The sequence below is a fragment of the Crassostrea angulata genome, chromosome 10, assembly GCF_025612915.1.
Source record: "Crassostrea angulata isolate pt1a10 chromosome 10, ASM2561291v2, whole genome shotgun sequence".
Taxonomy (NCBI): Eukaryota; Metazoa; Mollusca; class Bivalvia; order Ostreida; family Ostreidae; genus Magallana; species Magallana angulata.
In genome coordinates this window covers 8,485,473-8,503,089 of record NC_069120.1, presented here as the reverse complement: position 1 = coordinate 8,503,089, position 17,617 = coordinate 8,485,473, and the positions used below count along the sequence as shown (strand labels likewise).

Here is a 17,617-nt window from a genome sequence, read left to right as displayed (position 1 = left end):
CAAGGAAGGAAAACCTCGAGGAATGCAGCACCCATCTTATGCAGAGTATAAACGTAAAAAAAGACATTTTCGACAATGCCAAGAAAGCGCTTCTGAAGAATACATGAAACAAACTTATGAAGACATTGACAACGCTGCAGGAATCGACATTCGCTTATTTTGGAAACTCATTCGTCGTCAAAAACCACATCAATCAAAAATATATCCAGAAATACAATTTGCAGATCGGACTGGTAACACACCAGAGAGCGTTGCTTCGGTATTTGCTGAATACTTTTCCACAATATATCAAACAGAACAAAATTATACCTTTGATAATGATTTCTACAACAGTATCGTCAATGAATACAATAATATTAAATCCCAAGAGACTCAAAATTCTATTTTCTGTCCGGAGGACCGCATTACGGAAAAAGAAGTTCTTGACTCTATTTCAAGGAGGCGTCTTATCGGGTTTTCTATATACAGTTTTCATTAATGACTTACTTAACGAGCTGGAAGTCATAAATAAGAACTTCGGAATCAATAGAATCAAATCATCAACCCCAGCCCTTGCAGACGATATTGCTTGTCTATCTTCAAACCCATACTCACTTCAAACCATGCTTAATACAGCGTACTACTACTCTTGCAAAAGGAGATTCTCTTTCAACGCTGGAAAATCATGCATAATAGTGTTTGGAAAAAATCCCAAAACTAACTTCACGCACCAATGGTTAATTGGAAACGAAATTATACCTATACAAAAAGATTATAACCATCTTGGCATAATCCAAAACTGCAATTTTAAATCTATTACTAGAACAAAAGAAGCATGCGACAAAGGCCGGCGCTCATATTACGCAATAAAAAATTTGTCTTCTGGAAACTCTAACCCAGTAACTCTTGTGAATCTTTACAAAAAAGTAGTATTACCCTCTACACTTTATGGCTGTGAAATTTGGAATGAACTTAAACTACAGGATTATCAATTATTAAATAAATTTCAACACTTTATTGTCAAAGACATTCAAGGCCTGAAAACATCAACACGATCGGATATGTGTGAAAGTCTAGTAGGTCTAAGACCCATCACATCAGAAATTGATAAAAAGAAATTACTGTTTTTTGAAAAACTGTGTAATTTTTCCCATGACATATTAGTAAAAAAAATATTCCTCTTCAGACTGTTTACATATTTGAACGACAAGCAAGATAAATTGTTTGGATATGTTTAAGATATATTCTCAATTCTTCACAAATATTCTTTAGAACAATATCTTTTTTCTTATTTGGAAACAGGTATCTTCCCGAGCAAAACCGAATGGAAAAAAATGATAAAGTCGGAAATCTTCCGTTACGAAAGTCACCAATGGACTAATCAAACAATTCATGATTCGGACTTAACAAGATTTATTATACTCCATAATGGAACGGGCTTACCAAGAATCTGGAAATTTGCGTGGTTGGCACAACAAAGTAATATAATCAAAGTTATAACAAAACTCTGGACTATTACCCCTACAAGAAATATAAGCACCTGTCAACTATGCAACACTCAATACACAGACATTTTTAAGCATGTTGCTGGTAGTTGCGCGTACTTCTCCACAAACAGGGACATTTCTGGAGTGATATAATTAACTTCGATCTGGGCATTTGTGCTGAACTTTGCGCTCTTGACGAGGAGGAACTGTACTCATATCTATTGAGTAAAATCCCAGCCACCCCATTATCGGAACAAAATGAAAAAGAACTCATACTCTTATTTGGAAACTATCTTATTAAGGTATTTGTAATACATAAAAGAACAGTCAATAATACACAGTAGTCCTGTACATATATATATATTTTTATTACTATCGTTGTAATTTTTTTTTTTTTTCTGTAACCACCTCATTGAATTTATTTAGCACGATATATTTCACCTTTCAATTGTAATACTCACATTTTCAAACTTGTTTAAATATGTATATATATATATTTTTGTATCTTTTTATAAATATTTCATAATTGTTGTATAATATGCATGTTTGATTTTGTTCAATAACATACATTCCATGTACTCTCTGAAAAGAGGAATAAAATATTGAATGAATTGAATGAATGAAATTGGGAGTACATGTTTTATTTATTTATTTTATTGTCAATAGCCCTCACAGGAATTGTGATATAGACTATAGCAATTAAGCAATTATCTCACCTGGTCAAATTCCCGTTTTGTACACATTTTTTCGATACCTAATTTTCAAATTTGTGCAAAACGGGAACAAACCAAGCAAATGAATTTCATACAAGCACTTGGAATAAATTATCCACATGTTGTCATTGAGATCAATTTTTTTATTTACCTGAAAATTTTTTAAAATATATCACGTTTTTGAGAATGTATTTTTAAGACAAATGTATTACATGTATATATATATATTAGACAAGACGTCCCTGGTAACATATATAGTTAGTGGGGATTTTAGGAACTGTCCCACCCAGAAATGATATTACAAGTAAATTAGGGGTAATTACTGCATATGCTGTATAAGCATATCTGTTTCAGACCATAATTGACAATATATATTTATTGCATGATTGTGAGGGAAATATGAAGATTTATTACTCCAAGAAAAATCATATTTACCGAGGGCCTCGCCATAATGCAATAAACTTTTACTAAATTGAACAACATACATGTATGTTTAAACAAAATACGTTGATTTCTAAAAATTGTCTGACTTTTCAATAGCAATAACCTCGTGATTGTTTGATTTCCTATGTTACTGTCTCACTTTTCTTTCATAATCTGAATCATGGATAGTACAAAGATTTTGGATGCAAGGGCTAATATTGTATTTTTAAGGGGTTGGAAAGTACTTTGCAGAACCATATTGAGGTATAATAATAAATGCTGCTGCATCTCTGTTTCTTCTTGGGCAGCATGTTCTCTCGTTTTCAACTATGTCTACTGAAGAGCGTCGGTAATGGGCAGTATATACCCCCTCTGACTCGCATGAGCGTTCGTACCATGGAACACATGATCACACGTCCAATTGCATTGGCACACATTCATTTGTCTGATCACCTCTCTCTCGCACGATCCTATCGCATTTTCTTTCAACAGTTGCTTTCATTGTAAAACAGTTGCATATAGACGCAAGATATATGGCAAGATTTACTGCATTTACATCACACAACGCACGCTTAGATCGTGCAAATTTCGTAAGAATACTTTTTAAAATGAGATTATTTCGGCAACAGTTTACGAATCATATCTAATTTTTTCGGTCGCACAAATATTTTGTCACTTCTAATTGTGCGCCAATTGTGAAACGGGCTTTAGCAAAACTTTTATTTAAAAAAATAATTATTTGATTACAAATTTTATTTTAACATAAATCAATAAGGAATTTGATTATTCTTTTTAGTAGATAACTTTGTTTTTGAATATCTGACAGAAATCTGAAACATTTGGATGTAAAAATGGGCTTTAACGTTTGCAGTTCTTAACAGCTTTTGGCAATATATTTAATTTCATACAAGAACACAAAAATATTTATCAAGAATAAATAGAAAATAGCGGAATAACTGTCAGAATTTGACAGTTATTCCTAATACACTGTAATAAATAAATTTTTATTAAACAAATCAAAAAATAAGTGTTTTGACCTCGCCACCTTCCCCATCCATTTACCTTAACTAGAATTAATATCAATATTAGTCACCTCTCAGAACTCAAGCCATTTTAATTACAATTTTTAATTATAATTTTAATTACAAAGTTAAAATAATAAGTTAATATGATAAGATTTTCTTACTTTTAATTGATACTGATATTTTAATTGATACTGATACTTTAATTGATACTGAGCATGAACATGAAACATAAACCTGTGATGTTCATCAATTGAGGGTCACAAATTGAAACAATACTAAGAAATAAAGAACCCCAAGAAAAATTTTCAATGAGGACTTCAGGAATGAAACAAAAAGAAGTACAATCTAATTAGAATTAGACATCCTGAATCTGCTTGAGAAGCGGAAACCGATTCAGAACGTCTAATCTTAATTAGATTGTAAGAAGTATTACCCTACATATTTCTATGTAAGAATACTTTTGAAGCAAAGTAAAGTATTGCCACATATGCTTACATTTTTTTTGAAAGGCATTGTGAGGTAACATCTATCACCAGTGAAATGACATCCATTTCACTTTTGATAACTTTAGCATATATTTTCATAGTCTACTTTATTTTACTTTATTCTTATCTTATATGTTCCCATACTTAGCAATTGCTTATTGACATCTAAAGCATTCCTTATTATTTATTTCTTAAGGTTGTCCAAGCTGTTGTTTACTTCTTAATCCCCTAGAATATTTAGTGATTTCACAGTAATTGTTAATCTTTATTGTCAGTGACACTGCTCATGGCACTGGGCACTCATAGGTGTTAGTTAGGGTAAACAAAACCACTTTGACTTCTTCACATCAAAGGTATGACACTGATAACTTAATTATTTGATTAGCCATAAGTGACAACTTTACCATAGGCAATTCATAGAGAAAATTAATTCTCGTACATGAGTTCTTTTAGAGAGAGTTAGTTTTGAGACTTCGGACTGAAAGGATGTAGGACGAAGCTAGGAAATCATGTAGAGTGTTAGGAGACAAATTTCTAATTCATCTGTTTAGGCCCCCTCCTCTAAATTACAGTTAGGAACAAGACTTGCTCATTAATGTTGTTACCTGCGTGTGTAGATTGGATTATTTAACATTCAATCTTTAATAAACATTTCTCATATCCTGCCATTTGGACTTTGTGCATTCTTGATTTACTTATTCCCCTTGAGCTTAATTCCCCAAATGAACGTGCACCATCGCCTAGTTATGTACCAGACATCCGGGCGTGGTCACAGAGTGGTCGAGAATCCGGTTCAAATCTTATGGAATTCCTCTCACAGTGAACTGATGTAAACATCCATGATCCTGGGACTCTTAGGATTTCTGCAGGATTTCTGTGCTGTCAAAAACTGTGATTTGTGACTCTAACGTTCTTATGAAAAGAAAAGGAGACCAATCCATACAGAGACAGCGTGCCAGTTCCTGTTGGTGAGTACAGCCACTTTTATCACATGTGACACAGTTTAGATAACTTTCTATTGTTATCATTTTTTGACATTTATAGATTGATTATTGTTTAGCTGTTTTTATCACTGATAATGGCTCCCTCACTTGAAATCCCATCAATGTCCCAACAAACTTCAAATCCCAACAACTTTTTGGCTACTATTTCAGCTGCAATTACCAATAAGAACAAAATTCAAATCAAGCTCTCTAACTTTCATATCAATGCCCTTGTTGATACCGGTGCTAATATTTCTGTTGTTTGCAACAAATTTTTGAGGAAACTTATCAAAACTCCCCATATTTACAAATCAAATCGCTCAGCTGTTACAGGTGTTTGCAACACATCACATGCTATTCTTGGTCAAACAGATCTTGAAGTAGATGTCAATGGTTTAAAAATGCCCCATACCTTTCATATTTTGGAAAATTTGCCCCACGCTATCATTTTAGGCCAAGACTTTCTAGAACAAAACAATGCTGTAATAGATCTTACCCATAAATATGTGTCTTTTCACAATGAAACAACCATTGCCTCTATTTCAACACCTGATATCCAACATGACAACCAGAAACATGTTTCTCTTGCTCGAACGGAATCAGATATTATGTTACCACCCCTTTCAGAAAGCACACTATCACTCCTTGTCTCGAACATCCCTCATGGTTCACAAGTCTTCCTTGAACCAGTCAACCTTCTTACAAACAAGAATCTGGTTGGAAGCAAATGCATTGCTACATGTCTAAACAACACACTTCCATATAGGATACTAAATCCTCTGAACAAATCAGTTCCATTGAAAGCAAATTCTGTAGTTTCTAAAGTGTTCAACATAGACAACAATTACATTATTTGCTTTGACACACACTCCTCTGACACTCACACCAGTCAGTCAAAGGCTTCTACTACAGATCATATATCTATTGCCAAAACCCTGCAAATCCATATCGAAAAACAAAATCTTTCTCCTGCTCAAACTCAACAACTCCAAGATCTGATTGGACAAAACAGAGATGTATTTGCCAAAGATGCCACCGAACTTGGTAAAACAAACCTCCACACACACTCTATCATCACCAACACTGATAAGCCAGTCCGCACCCCAAGATATTCCCAGAATCCAAAGATGCGCCAGGAGACAGAACGTCAGATTCAAGAAATGCTGAAAAATGATGTCATTGAGGAATCAACTTCTCCTTACCAAAGTCCGGTCGTTATGGTGAAAAAGTCTAATGGACAATACAGATTTGCAGTAGATTACAGGAAACTGAATTCTATCACAGAGCTTGTTTCCTTTCCGATTCCAAAATTAGATGAAGTTTTTGACACAATAGCTGATTCTAAATCCAAAATTTTCAGTGTCTTAGACTTAGCTAGTGGATTCTGGCAAGTGCCCTTGGATGAGAAAACCAAACACAAGACTGCATTTATCACACATCAAGGTCTTTACCAGTTCAAACGACTTCCTTTCGGCTTAACAAATGCTCCTACAAGCTACCAGATGCTGATGACAAAAGTTTTACAGGAACTAAATTGGAAAATTGCTCTTATCTACATTGATGACATTTTGGTCTTTTCTAAAAGTTTTGATGAACATTTACAGCATTTAGATCTTATCTTTCAAAAACTTCGTAAAGCCAATCTTACTCTCCAGCCAACAAAATGCCACTTTGCTGCCCAAGAAGTAAAATACCTTGGACACATCATTTCTGAGAAAGGAGTTGAAGTAGACAGAGCTAAGATTGCTGCAGTGGCTGACTTCCCACAACCTCGAAATTCTAAACATGTCCGCAGCTTCCTTGGGATGTGCAACTATTACAGGAAATTCATCAAAGACTATAGCAAAATCTGTGCTCCCTTATTGAATCTTCTTAAGAAAAATATCAAATTCCAGTGGAAACCAGAACACACTGATGCTTTCAATCTTCTGAAGAGAAAATTAACTTCAGCACCCATCCTTGTCTTTCCTGATTTTAGCAAACCATTTGTATTGTCTGTGGATGCTTCTGATGCTGCCATTGGATATGTCTTGGGACAAATAAACTCAAAAGGACTTGAGAATGTTATCGCATATGGAGGACGTGCACTCAGGGATCAAGAAAAACGATGGCATATAAACCATAAAGAGGGACTTGCTTTGATTGAAGCCATCAAAACCTTCAAGGCTTACCTTACCAGTGCTGAATTCACAGTCTTCACTGACAACATCACAGTTCGTTGGTTGGATACCAATAAGGATGCATTAGGCAGACTAGGACGCTGGGCTCTATTCCTTCAGCAGTACAAATTCAAGATACAGCATCGCCCAGGAACTAAGAACCAGAATGCCGACTGTCTGTCTCGTCGTGAATATCCACCTTCAGACCAACCATGTTCTCCATCAGATGATGACTTGCCAGCCATTGGATCCATTGAAGCTTCCACAAAAGAGTTTATTGCCACAACCTTTGAATATCCAGAAGACAATCATCCAAGGAAACCTGAAATTCTTGCCCTAAATACAGCCGATCAACATGATGATCATATTTCAGACAACCCAACCCTTCAGCATCTGCAAGAAAATTGTCCAGACTTTCAAGCGATTATCGATTACAAAAGAACAGAAAATTTGCCGCAAAATGTTAAGCAAGCTACAGCAATAGTCGCAAAATCCTTCCACTATGAAATTATTAATGGACTTCTTTTTCACTTTTACAAGGAACGTGCTAGGAACCAATCTCCTGATCAGAGTCTTATTAGACAACTTTGCATTCCTGCACCCCTCCAGAATGATATTCTTCTCTCATATCATGATTGTATTGCTGGTGGCGGACACCAAGGACATGAGCGCACGTATGCTGCTATCCGCGCCAAATACTACTGGCCAAATATGTATTCAGACATTGAACAATACATTAAAACTTGCGAAACGTGTCAACAGTCCAAGAACTCTAAACATCAGAAGCCAGTCCCTTTGAGACCACTCCCTATTGAGGACATTTTCAGCAGATGGCATATGGATTTCTTGGAATTACCCATCACGCCAAACAAAGATAGGTACCTTCTCTTAGTTGTTGACAGCTTCTCAAAATGGTGCGAGGCCTTTCCTTTGAAATCTATGGAAGCCACTGAGGTTGCCAGAGTACTCTTTGCTGAAATATTTGCGAGATACGGAGCACCAAGGACACTTATTTCAGACCGGGGACAAAATTTCATGTCGAAATTAGTCCAAGCCCTTTGTGAACTCTTTGAAGTTACCAGACACTATACAAGTGCTTACCACCCACAAACAAATGCTGCTTGTGAAAGGATGAACTCATTTATCAGCCAAACACTAAGATCATACTGTAACAAGGACCAATCCGACTGGGTGAAGTTTATTCCGGCTGTCCTCATGGCATACAGATCTACACCTGCCACACAATCAACAATGTTTTCACCATTTCACTTGTTGTTTGGACAGAAGATGCGCCTTCCTGTTGATGTTGCTCTGACACCAAAACCATCCATGGCACATGAACCAAAATTACATCTAATGCGTGTTCTGGAACAACTTAAAATATGCAGAGAAGTTGCTGCTGAAAACATTCAACAACATCAACAGAAGTACACTCAGCAGCATGATAAGCGTGCACAAGAACCAGACTTCATGGTTGGCTCCACAGTATGGCTCTACTGCAGCCATGTTCCTAAAGGAAAATCTCCCAAACTTTTACAAAAATGGGTTGGTCCATATTCAGTAATTTACCAGGGACCAAACCATACTTTTAAACTCCGAAGAGATTCAGACCACAAAATTCTGAAGAGTCTCGTACATGCCAAAAGACTAAAAACTTACCATAGTCCTGAGGATAGACCTCACTATTTCTTACCGGAGTATCAAGATGTTGTACTCAATCCTGAAGAATTGGACAACCAAAATAATGAGGAGATTCCTCCTCCAAGTGAACAGCATCAAGCTCATGATGATCAGCTTTCAGCTGATGATGAAAATCAGCTTCTCCATGAAGATGATGCTGAAGAGAATAATGATGATAATGATGATGACCAAAGCATCAGAAATGCAGCTCATGATCCCCAGCATCAAAATCCTCCACCTGAACCATCATCTTCTAAAACACAACATCAAGCCAAAAATCAAACCAAACACAAAAGAAATTCAAAATGCGAAAAACCAAATGAAAAACAATCGAAACCATTTTCTACGGACCAAATAGACAAAATTCTTGAATATAGCCTATACCAAGGGAAGCCGATTTACAAGATCAAATTCAAAGGTGCAGCTCAAACTTCATGGCAAGACGGAAACCAAATCCCAAAATCCTTTAAAGATACCTTCCATTCCCTCTACAATGCCAAGGGAAAGAAAAGAAAGCGACCCAACAAAAAACATTTTAACAAACAGGAATCTGTACAAGCCCTTTCATTCCCTCCCAAGAGTCAACAAGAGATCCACACTGCTTCCATTGACCGAAGAGGCACACATATCATGTTTTACCTCCAAAATCATGATGGATCTACTACAAACGGAAAGTATGCTTATCAAGTTCCAAGCCATTTATTCAAGCCTTTCTTCAGAAAACTTGAACAAGAAATCAGTGACTGTATATCAGGGAAAGGATGTGAGTTTGTAAACTGGAACATCAACCAATACTTTCCTGTATCCAGAGTCTTATTCTTTAAACACAGACCAACTCTTTTCATGCATCATCTTACTCCTTCAAAAGCCAGGCTCTTGAAAAATTGTAACTCTTCACCAGAAGGCATTTTAGCATTCAAAACAAAACTCTATGATCATGTCAAACTCTTCCATACAAATGCAAACCTCTAAATTTCTCAGCTGAATACAAATTAATTTTTCAAAAATCACTCTTAGACTATTACATTTTCCAAATTAGGTCAGCTGATATTTATTCTGTGTCCTGTACATAGTGCTAGGTAGTGTGACTGCAGCACATTATCATCAAATTCAAAGGACCCAGGATAAATATACACAACTCAAAATTTATTTATTTTTTTCCCCAATATTTTAAAAATAATTCTCCCTTCTGTTTTTCTTTAAAGATTCTGAATTTTGTTTAATTTACTGAATAACATTAGAACGCCTGTAAGTTATGAACCAGCGGAAACTGTGGTAGTTTCTTAAACTGCTGGGGAACGGCGTAATGCTCTATCTCAGTATCAAGTAAACTTACTTTTTCCATCAGAATAATTTTTCTTTATACCTTAAAATCATAATTCATTTTTGCCAAAGTTTTGTATCTCATATACTATTCTATTTATTTTTCTTTTCTATAAGTAATCTATGATAGGTAATTTCGTTGTGTCACATGTTGATTTCTTGTGGTTGTGCTTACTGATTGATCATTTATCATGCCTTGTCCTATGCCCAAATTTGCAGATTCCAGGTCAACATAAACCGATGCCATCCTGTTTCCAATGCCATGAACACCTTTGATATAAGCTATAATGGAACTCCTATAGCAAACATGGGATGTTATAGCTCTTTTGATATATATTTTTTTGTCATGATGGAACTCCCTACTGGTGGGATATCATGACTTGTTGTTTATCATGATGGAACTCCTTCAGGGGATGTCATGATCAGGAACCAGGTTGCAATTTTCCCAGATACTGGTAGAAATTCTTTGTGGAGACGTCCACTTGCTGCAGTTCCTGTCTGAGGACATCAAATCCAATGAACAGTACAAATTAAAGAAAAACCAAGTGAAAATCGACAAACCAATACAGAACCAATACAAAGACTTTCGTGATTATGTGAAACATGACTTATTCATTTCATCCAATTATTCCATGGACTGTATGACATTTATGATGCTGTTTTCAGAGAGACTTTATATTTTCATTATGAACAATGTAAAGTGAAATAGCATCTTTTAAATTGTATAGCTCTATTGTTTACTATTTTTCTTATGCATTGTACATGCAAGTCTTGATATTTTTTTTTTTTTCTCTTTCTCCAATTTTTTTTTTATATGATGGGCCCTTGTATATACATGTATATAGTAGCTATAGTTTAGAATTCATTCAATTAATAAGGAATCCACGCCCTTAGGAATTAATACTTTTAAAGTATATTTTTCCTGGTTTAGACATTTCTTAAATTTAGGATATTATTATCTATACTGACCCTATGCCTTTAGGTTAATGATATTTTCATAAAAATAATTGACCTGCTACATGTATCAGATAATATGTGTCATTAATTTTGCAATTTATGAAAAAAAAAAAAGGCAGGATTGACTTATGGTATTCTGAGATTTCAGGAGAAATCTTTTTGTGAAGTAGGGGGAGCATATCACCAGTGAAATGACATCCATTTCACTTTTGATAACTTTAGCATATATTTTCATAGTCTACTTTATTTTACTTTATTCTTATCTTATATGTTCCCATACTTAGCAATTGCTTATTGACATCTAAAGCATTCCTTATTATTTATTTCTTAAGGTTGTCCAAGCTGTTGTTTACTTCTTAATCCCCTAGAATATTTAGTGATTTCACAGTAATTGTTAATCTTTATTGTCAGTGACACTGCTCATGGCACTGGGCACTCATAGGTGTTAGTTAGGGTAAACAAAACCACTTTGACTTCTTCACATCAAAGGTATGACACTGATAACTTAATTATTTGATTAGCCATAAGTGACAACTTTACCATAGGCAATTCATAGAGAAAATTAATTCTCGTACATGAGTTCTTTTAGAGAGAGTTAGCTTTGAGACTTCGGACTGAAAGGATGTAGGACGAAGCTAGGAAATCATGTAGAGTGTTAGGAGACAAATTTCTAATTCATCTGTTTAGGCCCCCTCCTCTAAATTACAGTTAGGAACAAGACTTGCTCATTAATGTTGTTACCTGCGTGTGTAGATTGGATTATTTAACATTCAATCTTTAATAAACATTTCTCATATCCTGCCATTTGGACTTTGTGCATTCTTGATTTACTTATTCCCCTTGAGCTTAATTCCCCAAATAAACATATCACCAGTGAAATGACATCCATTTCACTTTTGATAACTTTAGCATATATTTTCATAGTCTACTTTATTTTACTTTATTCTTATCTTATATGTTCCCATACTTAGCAATTGCTTATTGACATCTAAAGCATTCCTTATTATTTATTTCTTAAGGTTGTCCAAGCTGTTGTTTACTTCTTAATCCCCTAGAATATTTAGTGATTTCACAGTAATTGTTAATCTTTATTGTCAGTGACACTGCTCATGGCACTGGGCACTCATAGGTGTTAGTTAGGGTAAACAAAACCACTTTGACTTCTTCACATCAAAGGTATGACACTGATAACTTAATTATTTGATTAGCCATAAGTGACAACTTTACCATAGGCAATTCATAGAGAAAATTAATTCTCGTACATGAGTTCTTTTAGAGAGAGTTAGCTTTGAGACTTCGGACTGAAAGGATGTAGGACGAAGCTAGGAAATCATGTAGAGTGTTAGGAGACAAATTTCTAATTCATCTGTTTAGGCCCCCTCCTCTAAATTACAGTTAGGAACAAGACTTGCTCATTAATGTTGTTACCTGCGTGTGTAGATTGGATTATTTAACATTCAATCTTTAATAAACATTTCTCATATCCTGCCATTTGGACTTTGTGCATTCTTGATTTACTTATTCCCCTTGAGCTTAATTCCCCAAATGAACGTGCACCATCGCCTAGTTATGTACCAGACATCCGGGCGTGGTCACACATCCACAAGCATGAACTTTGATTTTCACTTGTGATGCATTAAGTTCCAATTCTTATTGTCCAGCCTGAGTATGCTTTCAATAAGCAAGCTGCCAAGGGAGGGGCCATATAGCTCACCTGAGTAACTTGGCCATAAATCTAATCAGCTAACAACAGCGTTAGGTATCAAGGACAGGCTTTTCAGTCTTAGAAACAAGACTGAATTTGGTATTACAGTTTTAATCTAATCAATTTTCACAAATAATAGCCTTTCAATTCTTTCAAAATGGCACTTCATTTGAACAAATTTAAAAGCCTTTTCCCAAATGCATACATGTTAACTCTACCAATTTACAACGAAGTCTACCATTTTTTAGCTCTGTCTCCTGCCTACTCCTTTTTTATTAGAAAATCTACATCTTTTCTTTAAAATATGCACTTTGTTTCAATGAATAGCCATTTTGGAAACCATTGTGGTCCTAAATTCTCGTCGGGTTTGAAATTAGTGTGTGACTTTTAATCGGGGGCAAACAAATGCTTTTTTAAGGTGGGTAAATGACAAGTTTCTCCCTTCTCCAAAGGATGCTTTGTACCAAGTGTGATCGAAATTAGCCCAGTGGTTCTGGAGAGGAGTTTTTTTAAAACACCTAACCCTTTTGTCACTCTTTTCTAATTATCTCCCCTTTGAAGGTGAACTGGCCCTGCATTTGAACAAATTTGAAAGTCCTCTTCTCAAGGATGCTTTCTGCCATGGTTGGTTGATATTGGCCAAGTAGTTCTAGAGGAGAAAAAATTCTAAACACACAACCTTATTTTCAATCTTTTCTAATCATCTCCCCTCTGAAAAGGCACTGGTCCTTCATTTTAAAAGCAAACTTGTAAGTCCTTCCCCTAAGGATTCTTTGTGCCAAGTTTGGTTGAATTGCCCCAGTGGTTTGGGGAAAGAAGATTGTTAAACACCCAATCCTTTTTCACTATTTTTTTTATTATATCCCATTTAAAGAGGAACTAACCCTTTATTTGTACAAACTTAAACGCCCTTTTCCCGAGGATGCTTTGTGCCAAGTTTAGTGGAAAATGGCCCAGTGGTTTTGATGATGATGAAAATGTGAAAAATTTATGACAATGACAACGCCAACCAGGACGACAGACAGGTGGGTCACCTCCATGTTGTGATGTATTACTTATTCAAATAAACAATACAATCATATATGATTTTATAAATAGTTACTTTCCCAAAACTATTACCTAACAGCGTACGGTTAGAGGTCTCTATACGAATCTGTAAGACATACATTCTAATCCCACTAAGAATTTTAAGATTTTTGCCTTTGCAAAAATTTTTAAAGCATATTATTTGGTTAAATATTGTGTAATTTGAAAATTCTAAATCAATGAAAGTATTTTAATTATTATGTACTTTAATATCACATTAATATAGACATACATCCCATAAAACCTTAAGCTTTTGTCTAAGGTGAGCTAATAATGCTGAAGTCAGCATCTTTCATTTTGTTAAAGAACTACTGTAAACGTATTATATTTGATGTGTACGATATTTGGCGGAAATTAGTTTTTGAACAAGTTGGCGTGGATTTGAATTAGCATATTCCTGAATGTGACTATTCTTGTACATATATGCATGACATTTGGCAATGTACTTGATTTAGCGGTTGCCGCATTCCTCCAAAAACGCTAAAAAGAATACACAGCCAAATGTAGTACGTTTACAGTATTTTATGTTGCAGATTCATACATCAAAGTGCATAGGTCTACTGTAATGATTGTTTGCATTGGGGATCAACCCCAAAAAGCCACTGAAACAAAACTTTTGCCCTGCATGCTATTTATAAGCCCTGTCAAACATGATAGTGAAGTATCAAGCAAAAGCAAAAGTGTTTATCGAGCAAAACACCGGCTATAAACTGTCCAGTTTGCTTACATATAGGAAGACTTATCCAGCACAGGATCCTTCTCCTCATGAATCCTTTCCTCAGCCAGTTCCTGTACAATATCCTTTAATATCAAATATTTCTTGGGAATTTTGTGCTGCAACAATTTTTCCTTGTTTCTTCCTAAAAATTGACATATAAATTAGAATTTTTGCAATTGTGCACCTCTAAATAAATTCATTGTATAAATGCTGGTGTGTTTTTCCATAGTTACTAATGGTTAATGTCTTTTTAAGAAATTTTGCTTTGAGGAAAAGAAGACAAATATCAAAAATCTGAAAAAAAGGGGAGGGGGTATCACATGCAAGACAAGAGGCCCAGGGGCCACATCGCTCACCTGAGCAACAATTGCCGTAATTCTGATCAAATTAGCATTACAGTTTCAAAATATCTTGACAACTAAGTACAATAGATCTTGCTAAAAAAATTGAAAATCTGCCAATTTTTATCCACCTCTTTCTTTTGGTAAATACCAAGCCCCTTTTGTTGTTTGTACCTGTAAGAAGATTTTTCTCTATTCCTATATACACCCCCCCCCCCCATTTTGTGGCCCCACTTTTCTCTAGGGTATCATGGTTTCATCAAACTTATAACTGCATAACCTGTGCTTTCACACTTAGTACTGAGTTTTGGACCGAAAAATTTCCCAGAATATTTTTAAAGATTTTCTCTATATATTCCTATGTAAAAATTCAAACTGTCAACACGAACCCGCCCTACCACTAGGGACTGTGATTTTAAATTTACAATACCCGAGGATGCCTCTACACAAGTTAAAGCTTTTCTGGCCAAATGGTCTTTAAAGAGAAGATTTTTAAAGATTTTCTCTATATATTCCTATGTAAAAATTCATCCCCCACTGTGGCCTCACCATACCACTGGACTATTATTTTAAAAAACTTGAATCTATACAATTTGGAAATGCTTCCATTCAAATTTGAGCTGTCCTGGCCTAATAGTTTTTGGGAAGAAGATTTTCTCTATATATTCCTATGTAAAACTTGATCCCCCCATTTTGGCCCCATCCTACCCCCGGGGACCATGATTTGAACAAATTTAAATCTACACTACCTGAGGATGCTTCCACTCAAATTTGAGCTTTCCTGGCCCAATAGTTTTTGAGAAGAAGATTTTTAAAGATTTTCTCTATATATTCCTATGTAAAACTTGATCCCCTTCTTGTGGCCCCTCCCTACCTTCGGGGACCATGATTTAAACAAATTTAAATCTACACTACCTGAGGATGCCTCCACACAAGTTCTAGCTTTTCAGGCCGAATAGTTTTTGAGAAGAAGATTTTTGAAAAATACCAACAAATTTTCAATACTGTAAAACGAGAAAATTTGGCGCATACGTATTTTAGCGCAAACGCAAGTGCCAGTACATTAGCGCAATTATATTTTAGCGCATGCAGCATTTCTTTAAAAAAGAATAAAAAAATGTTGTTGTTTAATAATCGATCACGCCCAAAATTTAATTCTGTGTTCACTCAAGCACGTGAACACAACGACTTTCATTTCTATCCCGCATGCACGGTAAACTGTCGTTGAGAACAATACACTTACTTTTGTGTAAATCGTCAGTAGATAGATATGAAAACTTCTTTTATTGGCGATGATGTGTAATTTTTGTTGGTAAACAAATTTGAGTCATTGGACTTTGAATTTAATGTGTCGACTTGGATGACACTAGAAGAGTCCCGAAACTAAAAGTGAAATCGAAAGCTACATTTACAATGATCTTTTTCACAGTAATTTTACATTAAATAACCACAAAAAATAGGTATCGTCTTGTTATCTTTATATCCACTAATCAGAGATCAAAGAAATTATGATCAATTATGTATTGTCAGTGTTAACGATCGTCACGTTTAATCACATTTTCACCCCGAGGCGCTAAATGGAAGTGGCATGGCGAGAAGCCCAATTTTCAAGGTGCTAAAGAGAGATTTTAAAAAGCAATTAAAACTGAATTAATTAATCCATGTTTAGGCACTTATACCCGATAACCTATACCGTTTACCTGTGCAATTGTTTAAACAAACAGAACCGACAGCATTTGATATTTAAAAATGGACTGACGTTATTGTTTTGCAACTTGAAGAAATTTAATACATATGGAAAACCGTTGGCGCACTTTGAATTTTAGCGCTCAAAGGCAGTTGCGCCAAAGGTGCTAAAATTTGTAGTGCGCAATATTTTCTCGTTTTACAGTAATTCTCAATTATCTCCCCTTTAAAGAGGGCGTTGAATCCCCTTCACCTAGTGGTGCTTTGTGCCAAATTTGGTTGAAATCTGCCCAGTGGTTCTTGAGAAGAATATGAATATGTGAAAAGTTAACAACGACGACAACGACAACGACAGACAATGGACAAATTGTGATCAGAAAAGCTCACTTGAGCCTTTGGCTCAGGTGAGCTAAAAAAGCAATATATGTACCAGGTATATTTATGTTTAAACAAAATTTACATTGATTTTAATTCATCTGAATTCATAGATTTTCTCAAAATATTAGTATTTTTACAGTAATCCATTTAATTTAATAATAATGAAATGATAAATCTTCTTTCTAAATCAAGTAATCAAACTTCATGCATACTTGGATGCTTGAGCTGAAACACTCTGTTGTAGATGAAGTTGACTAGTTCTTTGACATTTTCTCCACTTTTACAGCTGACATTGAATTGTCCAATCACAAAGGGTAATCCACATTTGTCTGGCTCCTCCACATTAATGAATTGTCTGGCAATGATCTCCTTCATATCATCCTCGAATGAGGCTGGGAAGTTGTTACGAGTTTTTCTGTTGGTCAGAAAGTCTCTATGGGTTCCTATTATTATCACAGGGGACCCAGGAGCTCTAGCCTAATTCGTGTC

General features: G+C 35.3%; 1 protein-coding gene across 1 annotated transcript in view; it reads right to left on the bottom strand.

Moving 5' to 3' along the window:
- Positions 1 to 17,617, bottom strand: part of LOC128164806 (leucine-rich repeat serine/threonine-protein kinase 1-like) — a 63,059-nt gene that overhangs the window by 28,386 nt on the left and 17,056 nt on the right. Inside the window, exons 15-16 of the mRNA XM_052828820.1 lie at positions 17,341 to 17,605; positions 14,733 to 14,865 (exon numbers count right to left, since the gene is read on the bottom strand). Coding sequence (XP_052684780.1) covers positions 14,733 to 14,865; positions 17,341 to 17,605 — 398 coding nt within the window. The remainder of the gene's footprint in view (positions 1 to 14,732; positions 14,866 to 17,340; positions 17,606 to 17,617) is intronic.